Here is a 10,417-nt window from a genome sequence, read left to right as displayed (position 1 = left end):
GCATAAAGAACCATTGGATTTTTTTGGCTTGGATGTGAGAACAAAAAATCACAGGGTTATTAAAAACTAATGAAGACACTAAAGATTAAAACCTGTGGCAGGAAGGTTAAAGACCCCACACACGCAGAGAAAGACATGGACGCAAAGTTCCCAAGAAACTTACAATTCTGAAGTAAGGGTTCGTATAGGAGAGAGAAGGAGATCATTGGAAATGTTTCTATGCATTGAAACAAAAGGAAAACGGGGAGCTGTGTTTGGGAGAGAAAAAACAACACAAACATAAACTTCATCTGTGCACCTCTTTTTAATAGATAAGGTCCAATGGTAAGAAACTAAGCAGAAATAAATAGTAGAGTGGCTAGAGTGTTTTAAGTGTCTGAGCAGATCCCTGTGGTTTGTTCAATAGTCATCATCCATCAGAGAGAAAATGAGAAGTGATTTTTTTTAAATGTTCTAATAAATAGGTAAGTCCAGTGACTTCTGATTCCATTTGGCTTTTGGTCTGGTGTATTTGTTTGCAAGAAAGTAGAACCAATGTCAAGTAAAATCAGATGAACTATTGTTAAGAGCCTTAACCATAATCCAAAGGGTTGCTTTGCTGTTTTTTTTTAATAAAGATGAATATGCCGATATCTCTTTCTTTGGCCCTCTCTACACATAAATGCAGGAGATCTAATGCGCGATTCACACAATCATGCCTCCTGCCATGCCACATGTGCCCGGCAGGAGGCACAACTGTGGGACCTTGAATTAGATCCCATTGAACCTTATTGCAGGTGCAGAGGGAACCTGATCCCCATCTCCTCCTCAGAGCTGGAGTAACCCTTTAGTGGGCCCTAGGCAAACAAACTCATGGGCCCCCAGCTGGTCGAGACCCCCCTCTCTATTCTGGCGCTACTGCCCGTGGGGAATGGGGCTCAGAGCTGCCACTAGGAAGCAGCTGCTGTGGGGGGAGAGGCTGGCAGAGGGGAAGGGAAGGTAGATGGGGCTTCCCGCCACTGCCGCAAAAGGAACGACAAGGCCCCCCTGCAGCTCAGGGCCCTAGGCATGTGCCTAGTTTGCCTGTGCGTTAATCCGGCCCTGCTCCTCCTGCACCAGCAGGAAGTCATCTTCCATGGCTGGGAGTCCCACACATTGCACCCCAGTTGAGGCCCTCCTCGTGGTGGGAGGTTTCCCCACACTCTGGGGTAGGGGGATCACCCCTACAGCAATCCTCTGGCCCTGGGGGGCTTCCCTGCACTGGGGAGCCCTAGGGATGGCAGCAGCTGAGATCTCCAGCATTGCGGGGTTTCCCACACCCCAGAAGCAGCCAAGATGCCCAGGCAGCAGGCTCTGCACCGCGCAGCCTTAAAGATCTTGGCTGCCACAGTCCCTACGGCTCAGAAGTTTGACGCTGGGCCTGGCCACCCCTCAGCTGACAGAACTCCCCACCACAGGGGACAGGCCCTGCAGATTAAAGCTCGGGAAGATCCCGGTTCTGAGGTTCAGATACCAACCAGCTGACCAAGTTCGAGGTCTAACTCCAAAGCTTCTTAAGTTCTACTTACTTCATAGCAGCAGCAAGAGCAGCCCCCCCCCCGCTCACGCAGCCTAGCAGCACAAACCCGTAACCCTGCCCGAGCTCGCCCGGGGGCGGCGCTGCTGCACCGCCCCGCTCGCTCCGCTCCGGGAAGGGGCGAGTGCTTGTTTGCGTGTGTGTGTATATTTGCATAGCTGCCGCCCGGCTCGGATGTGACTGGCGGGTGCAGCCCCCTCCGGAGCCTCTGATTGGTGCCTCTAGCCGCAGGTCATTTGCATGGCCGGGGGAGCCGCGAGGCGGGAGTTGGCTGCGAGCTGCCGGCAGCGTCGCGGGCGGCCGGTGTCCCTCTCGGCTCTGCCCCGCCGCGCTCCCGGGCTCGGCTCCGCGCTCCGGCAGCTCGGTCCCGCGCCCGCTGCCTCGCCCACCCGCTGGTCCGCGCTCGCCGCGTTGCTCACCCTCATTTGGAGGGAGTGCGCTCAGCCTGGCCGGGCATGGAGGTAGCGCGTGACGCGCCGCCTCAATATCTAGGCTGACCCATCTGAGTTTCTCACTTGAAGGTGCAGTAGTGATAGGGGTCTGCTGCTTTTGTTGTTGGTTTTGGCTGTGGCCGGGAGGATCGCCGTTGTTTCCTATGGCTGGGACGTACAGCTCTACTCTGAAGACCCTGGAGGATCTCACTTTGGACTCTGGTTATGGGGCAGGGGATTCCTGCAGATCCCTCAGCCTCTCTTCCTCTAAGTCCATCTCCCAAGCCTTCCCGTCAGCCCAGCACCGAGGCAACTGGTGGTGCTATTCTGGCTCCATGAACAGTAGGAATAACAGCTGGGATACTGTGAACACCGTCCTGCCTGAAGACCCCGAGGTGGCAGATCTCTTCGCCAAGTGTCCGAAGCTGCCAGATCTCGAGGAATACCCTTGGGCGGATGAAGACGTGGGGAAGATCCTCCGCAAGGGGAAGGGGGAAGGCAGCCCCAGGAGCTTTTCTCAGGAAGCGGTCAGGAGGCTGTCGCAGTTGCTGAGGAAGGCGCTGATCAGGGTCTCCAGGGAGGCCCAGCGCCTGAGCGTGATGCACTCCAAATGCACCAGGTTTGAGGTGCAAAGCGCCATCAAGCTCATCCAGAGCTGGTCATTGTCCGAAAGCTGCGTCCTGGCGACTGTCAAGGCCCTTTCCCTCTACAGCATGAGCGCTGGAGACGGGCTGAGGAAAGGCAAGTCAGCCCGCTGTGGTCTCACCTTCTCTGTCGGGAGGTTTTTCAGGTGGATGGTGGACACTAGGATCTCGGTTAGGATCCATGAGTACGCCGCCATCTCTTTGACAGCCTGCATGGAGAACCTGGTGGAAGAGATCAAGGCCAGGGTGCTGGCTAGTCAGAGCCCAGACGGAGGAGGAGGTGGAGGTGAGATCTCGGCTGAAGTCCTAGAGATGGTCATCAACAATGACGCTGAGCTTTGGGGAGTACTGCAACCCTATGAGCATCTCATCTGTGGGAAAAACGCTAATGGTAAGGCCCAGTTATGTGTATGTTACCCTAATGTTGGCTAAATGTGTTCTTTCCTTCAAAATAAATAGGTATGCCAGAGCCATTGCTTAGCTTGCGCTGTGGTGTAGCAGTTGATACCTCCGGTGCAAAGGAGGTGTAAAACTGCCAGATCAGAATGGTGTACTATTACGGGCAGCATAGATGTAAATTGTGACACGAGGTGCGATGGCAGTGGAATACGAAGCTGTACGATATTAACAATTTAAAAAAAAGTCATATGTGAAACTGTAATTAAACTTCCTGCCAGCTGCCCTTTGAAAAAATTAACACTTCAGAGAAGGAGAGTGTGTGTGTATGCCTCCAAGTGCCCATAGGGGAAAGTTGCATTAGCAAACTTTGAATTATATTTTCATTTTTAAAAAATCCACATATCACACACATAACTCATTTTCTTCTGAAGAAGAGTGTGCCGGTATCCTATAATGACAGATGTTGAGAGTTTTGTGGGGTCAGACTTAGTGATTTTAAGTAGGCTGTTCCTCACATACAATCCATAGGAGGAAAACAAATTTGAAGTTGGTTTTCTAGCCAATAAAGAAGGCAACCCCCCCCCCCCCAAACCAAACAAACAATCAAATGTGTTATTTAGGCTCTGCTGTTGTAGAGGGCATGCTGCATAATGGGTAAATGTAAACTATAAAAATTGCACTTAACCCATCAAAATGGGGATTATAGGATAGTACTGGAATAATTGGAATAGCAGAGCATTAAGATGCTTACCTCTATAATCTGATTAAAAAAGGAGACAGTTGTTAAGCAGTTAAGCAAATAAGCAGATAGTAGAGGAATCTCAGCATTTTCCCTCGAGACTGAAAGGTTTAAGATTTTGATAGCTCTTGCGGGGAAGCCGCAGTGTTGCCATTTGCATACTTAAGAGCAACCAATGTCTTCTAGAAAACTTTAAGAGTCCTTTAGTTTAAAAAAGAAAAGAATTGTTTACACTGCAAGGTTTTCTGTCATTTTTGCCTTACATGGGGGAAAAAAAGGTGAGGGGGGAGGGCCAAACCTGCCCTGCGCTGCACAGGTGCAGTAGGGAACAAGACTTATGCAGTTCCCTACCCATTACTCCATGCATAAGCAAATTGCCCATCAGTGCATTTTCTTCCTACATCACCTTAGCTAGGCAGGAGATGCGAGCCAACATCACTCCATGCCTTCTTCCCCTATAGGTGCCTCTATCAGCTACCGGCAAGATTTTGTCTAATGTGTGGGAGAGGAATACAGCAAATACGCTGAAATCGTGGAATTGTCTGTAAAACTTGATGGCTTTTTTGGAATGCTACTTTGGCACTGACGAAATTTGTTGCAGTAAATTGCATCAAGTGAATATGTGCACACATTTGCCTGTTTTTAAAACCCTTAACTCTTTGGTGAAGCAACTGCAGAGGTTTTAGAAAAGAGCCTAGCATATTTTGTTAACTGTCAAAATAAAAACTGATAATCCTATGTGGATCATGAGAGGATTTGTAGTTACTCTTCCACTCCCTGTCCACGTTGTCTGGAGTGAATATTTCATGTTGTGGTTCCACAGAGAAAAGCTAGTGCTAGCTGTCTATGATCTCTGCTCAGTACTTCCGTGATGCAGTTTCTGTGTTAGATAAGGAGGAGAGAGGGAGGCAGAAGGGAGTATTAATTCACACTATTGCTGATTTTTAAAGTCCGTTTGCCTGAAGAGAAATCTGCTATTGGAAGACCAGCAATGAATGAATGAATGGAGCCTGGTGTTAGACGGAAACATAAACAGCTATGCAAGGAAATCATTATAAATATTCAAAATGCCAAGTGGTCAGCTATGATAACACTCATGTAGTTGAATACTAAGCAGTGATTGGCCATGGAAAAGGCTGGTTTCTTTCTCCTTTTTGTTGCTTCTGTTGCTGATCTCTCTTTAAACAAATATAGTTATTTTTGTTATGCCTGAAGATTATAATGTGCTTTTGTGCGCATTTAATTCAGTTTGACAGTGTGCTGTCTTAATGCCTGACCTGAAATGTAAAAGTCAGGAAATCTTCTAAACTCCATCCCTTGCAGTTTCAACACAAAGCGGTTTTGAGATAAATGTCTTAAAAGGATGTCTTCATCTGGGTAGATCAAGAGCTGAATGTTGAGTAGCAATACCATACTTTATTCAAATACCTCTCTGCGTTCAGATAATGCTGCTGTCCTCTTGGCTTTCCTTCTGTACCAAAAACATGTTAATGGAGAACTTCTGCATATAAGGCTTGTTGAACATTTATCATGCTTTGTCTTATATCACTGAGGTTGCTGAAGATGGGGCATTCACGTTCCAGTCAGACTTTCCAATATCCCGATGAAATCTTTGTTTATTATGCAAGAAGTTATATTGGAGGATCCTAATAGTCCTTTTTGGCTTTATAATAGAGTTTTACATTTTATGTCAGGATGTTTTCCAATTCCTCCTTGGAGTCTGAACGTTAAGCAAATCTCTAACTCCCTACAATTTCACAAGATACAATGGCCTGGTCATACATTCCTTATTCACATAAATCTCTCATTAAGAACACTGGGTACAGTCCAGCCTGTATTTTCCACAGAAATGAATCCAGTCTCTCAAAACTTTGTATTCTTTATTATAGAGAACACATTTCTAGTACCAACTTGCGTGCAGGGTGGAGGGTTTCAAAATCTGTAAATGCTTTAGAATGGCTTGCTACATATGTAAATACTTTGGATAGATTTTTTTGTGATAGGTTGGAGGTTGTAAATTGCTTTTTATTCATGTAACTACTCACTGTCTCTCTGAATAGTATTTGGCTCAATGCAAAATGCTTGTAAAATGGTACCCTCTCTGTAGGGCAGCAAATGAATACAGTACTTGTCACACTATTAAAGATCATGTAATATTGTGTACAAATTAAGAGGTAGCCAGATTCCCTGCTTTATGAATTTGGATAAAATAAGCACTGGGGAAAATAAATCTCTAACCAATAGATCCCTTTGTTTTCAAGCAACTACAGTCAAATTTTCTTTCCCTAGGAGCAGCTTAGCCACTAAGCCATATTCTGCTTTTGGTCATGTTAGTATAAACATGGAGAACATCCATTGAAAGCAAGAGGACTCCATCATATTTACAATAATACCCAAAAAAAATTTGGTCCATTATGTTCAGCAGTCTGGAAGACTTCACTATAAAAGCACTGGTGTAGAAAAAGAGACCTTTCATGTAGCCAGTAATTCCCAATGGGGAAACATCAAGGAAGATAATCCATATGCTAACGCAATTCACACCTATTGTGGTGTCAGTACAGGTTTAATAAATTCCCTTTGTGCACGAGGATGGTGAGGTTAGGGAGTAGTTATTCTGTCACAAAATTTACAGGGTACTTCCAGAATACATGCCTGGGAACAGAAATTCATAACTATATTGGACAGTAAAAAATCTGGACTTAATATACACAGTGGTGTTATGTCTCATACAACCTTACAAACACTGCTAATCATTTCCCTGTGCTTCCCAGGTAATAACTACCCCCATCTCAATGGTCTTGCTCTGCCACTAACTAGATTGCTTATTCTACTGTGCGTCTTTTGTCTTACAAGGGTTCCTGTTTTCATCTCTTCGTTCATAGTTCACAGCCCCTCCTCCATCCCTCCAAGCAGACTGTTTATATTTACATGGAGTCTTTTCTGTAATATTTAGCTCAGCCTGCATCTGCTGCTCCTTCAGCCCTGAGGAAGGGCACCAGATGCCCAAAGGTTTGTCTAATACCTCTCCCAACTATACAGTTAGTCCAATAAAAGATATCACAAAAAAGCCTTGCCTTTTGGACGTTTCCTAGACCATTCTAACCTTGTGTCAAGACAAGCGTTTGTAAGGCTCACCAGTGGAGGTATCAGCAGTTTGATGCTGCTAGTGGACATTTTCAAAGATAAACTAAATATAAATGAAGAAGCTGGCTACAGAGAAACAAAAGCATAGATGTGAATGATGAAATTAAATGATAAATATTTGAAACAGCCATCAAGATGATAAAAGATCAGGAATGCTGTGCCTGGGTTTCTACTAATTTGATAAAGCCATCAGTCTTCTCTGTACAGTCTTTTAATTTAGCTGTAGTTTGCAGAGTAGCTGATACATGCATCTCCTGTAGTCTGATTCTGCAATCCCCGCACATTCATATTTCATACTGAAGCTTATGGGAAGTTTGTGCGTGCAAGATAATAGCCCCTTGTCAGGATCATGTGTTAAAGCAGTGGTTCTTAAACTTTTTATACTCAAGGCAGCCCTCAGAAATTGCCAGCTCTTAGCTTTCACTTGTTTCTTGACTACCGAAAAGATAATAGAACAGTCTTTTGTTGTCTAGGTGTTTGCTTGCTTAATAGCGCTAATATTAGTGTGATATGTCACACAACCCTTAAAAGGATCTTGTGATACTCCAGTGTGCAACTGTCCCCGATTGAGAACTGCTGTGGTAAAGGGATAAACCAGGGTGCAGTTATTTGTCACTTCTATTAGATTGGGATATGGGGACAAATTCTTGTTTTTCCAAAAAAAACCCAAAACTTATGCTAAGGCTGGTAATGTGCATGCTGAGCAAATTAGACCTTCATTTAAAATTGTTTCCAAAATTCTTGTACATATTAAGGGTCTGTTTTGATTTCTGGTTTCATATCATTTAAGTCTGAGGAAAGTCAGACTCTACGCTGCTTGGGGCTCAGTTTAACCTGGATATATGAAGTTTGAGTGAGATTTGAACTCTTGGCTTCAAAAACACTGTCAAAGCTGAGGGTCTAACCTCTCCAAGATCAGCACATTTGCTGTATAAGGTCAGTATTCTTCAGGTAACTATGCAGCAAAGTCTCCAAGGTCAGTGGTTCTCAACCATTTTTTGTACCAGGACTCGCTTGTAAATATCAGTGGTCAGCCCCAACCCCCCCAGTACATAGGGGTGGGTGGGGGAGGCCCCAAGCAGTCACTTGTAGCCTGCAAATCTGCCACCCTGCAAGGGAAAAGTACCGTTTCCCATGTTTTTCTCCTTTAAAGGAGAATCTTTCATATATTCTTGCACAGGTTGAGAAAAGCTGTCTTAGACAACATGATGGGGACTGTTCCTTTAAGGACTTAATTTCCAGATGGAGTCTGGGTGTGGTGGTATAAATTATGCATAACCAGTTAGAGCTGGCAAAATAAAGATTGGCAAGCACCTTAAAACAGTGAGAAATCAGTAAACAATTCTAGGTTGTAACTTTTTTTTTTTTTATAAGTGCTTTCATGTGGTTTGGAAAGATGTCATGATTTTCAGCCAGAACTAAGTGCAGCGAGTAGGAGACTGGCTTGCCTATTTTAAATTTACACCAATATACTTTAAAATGTCATAATTTTAGAGGAGTTTTGAGGGCTTTTCTAACATTCAGTATTAGAGTGGTTTTATTTTGAATATACTTTGGGAGACTTAGTAAGACAGAGAGAGAGATACTTAATTTGGAAAGTGATTCATTTTTAGCATGTGAATGCCACTTATTCTACTGTAAATTTCTTAATTAAAAATGAGAGTTTTAAAAGGCATAACAAAAAAATCATGTTTCAGGACATAAAAGCAGTAACTGTTGGAGATTAGAAGGAAACTTTCCTTAATAACACCCACCTGGAGGACTTTTTGCAGCTTACTTTTAAGTCACTGATACTGTTCATGGCTGGTAATGGATATTTGACTATATGGACCTTCTAAAGTGATTGTCAGCCTTGCATTTCTTATGCAGCTGTATTACAATTCTGGTGTAGATGAATTGGTTTATGCATTATTCATGCTGAGCTGTTTTAAAAAGTCCCGAAGGACTAAAATTCGTTCAGTAGTTTGTAAAACACGACTGTCCTATACTTAACTGTCTGATTATTTTTAAGTAATTCTGGGATCACTAATGCACCTGCATGATGGACTAGACACACTTTAATATTCCACAGATTTTGGAGAGTTGGTAGTACTGCAGATTCTATAGGACAGTGGCACCCAAGCTTCTGGCCCTGCAGGCCAGATGAGTTGCACAGGGTTGGTCCATGGACTGGATTCCTGTGTAGGGTCAGTCCCATGGACCTGATCCCATGTGCCCTAATTTGGCCACCTGCCATCCCAATTTGCTGCCCCCCCCCCCCATTGGACTGTTTGCCAGCCTGATCCAGCCACATGTTGCCCACCACCCTAATCCAGCCTCATGCTGATCTGGTCCAGCTGCATGCCATCTGCCTACTGAATCTAGCTCCATTTTTCCCACTGCCCTGATTTGTCCTTATGCTGCCAAAGATCAGGGCACTGGCCCAGTCTGGCTGTGTGCCCCCTGCCTACTTAAAGGCATGATCTAGTGTGCAGGACCACATTAACCAGCCCATGGGACTCCCCAAAGACCCAGAAATTTGGTGGCAGGGGAGCCATGGTAGCATTAATTGCCACTCCCCTACTGCCAAATTCCCAGCCCCATGTTTGAGCATCCCTGCTGTAGGAATCTAAAACCTAAAAAATCACTACTAGCCTTGAGTGCTTTCGCATACACCTGTTGGAGGAGAGTTAGTTGAGGTGATATCATGGGTACATTCCTTTGAAGTACCAACACATGAGCAACAAGGAATTAAGGTTCCAAAACAAGCTATACTGGTTTCTCAACTTTTAAAAATGATAACCTTTCCTTACAAGATACTTTAGGAAGGCCAGAGTCAATATTAATGGAGTTAAACCAGAGATAAATTTGGTCTTCTCTGTTTTAGCACATGGTTAGCACATTAAATGCTGAAGCACACCGCAAGAGAAGTCTGGAAATTCAAAGTCTACATCCTGTCATTAACTTTAGTCCATTTTACTTTATATTTCTCCCCGCTTGCATATAAATTAAGAGTGGCATAACAGCCTTCCTTTTAATTTCCTGGCATTTGCTATTCAAAGTTAGGTTTTTGAGTTTAATGTCAAATATTTTAAGATCAATTTTATACTTCAGTGGATAATCATGGTGCTTTGCTTAGATCCATTTGTAGCACCCATGCATTCAACAAAGAAATTACCTTGTAATGTGTGCTATTTATTCAAACTGCTTTCTGGTTATCTGAACCAAACAAATTGGAGGGTTCATACAGTGTCTCATTAATTTTAATAAGCTATTGGCTTCACAACGGCTCAGAAAAGCTGTCTGTTATCAAGAGATGTGTATTTTGGGGATAATAGCTGCAGTTTGCAAATCAGCAAATGTGATCAATAAGGTAAGTAGAATGGAAAAGCATTAGGACTATTCTTATAGCTGTGCCATCAGTGGGCTGCTAATCAGTTTAAAAGGGAACTTTCTGTTCTCTCTGGTGCCTCGGGGCTGTCATCCTTGCATTCAGCCTGTACAACAGTCCTGGGCCACATGATTA

At 44.2% G+C, this 10,417-nt stretch overlaps 1 protein-coding gene across 2 annotated transcripts in view; it reads left to right on the top strand.

The window, feature by feature from the left end:
* The first annotated feature begins 1,728 nt into the window (after nucleotides 1-1,728).
* The window catches only part of ABTB2 (ankyrin repeat and BTB domain containing 2), a 189,827-nt gene continuing 181,138 nt past the window's right edge, over nucleotides 1,729-10,417 (top strand). The window contains exon 1 of one of the 2 annotated variants that reach the window (XM_090032925.1): nucleotides 1,729-3,021. In XM_090032925.1, the coding sequence (XP_089889051.1) occupies nucleotides 2,151-3,021 (871 nt within the window). In that variant the 5' untranslated portion in view covers nucleotides 1,729-2,150. The remainder of the gene's footprint in view (nucleotides 3,022-10,417) is intronic. The other variant, XM_090032924.1, reaches the window with a different exon arrangement.

Source organism: Crocodylus siamensis, chromosome 2, assembly GCF_052110815.1.
Source record: "Crocodylus siamensis isolate JL-2025a chromosome 2, ASM5211081v1, whole genome shotgun sequence".
In the NCBI taxonomy this organism is placed as follows: domain Eukaryota; kingdom Metazoa; phylum Chordata; order Crocodylia; family Crocodylidae; genus Crocodylus; species Crocodylus siamensis.
The sequence above is the reverse complement of the archived record's forward strand: the minus strand, read 5'-3'. Positions and strand labels throughout refer to the sequence as shown.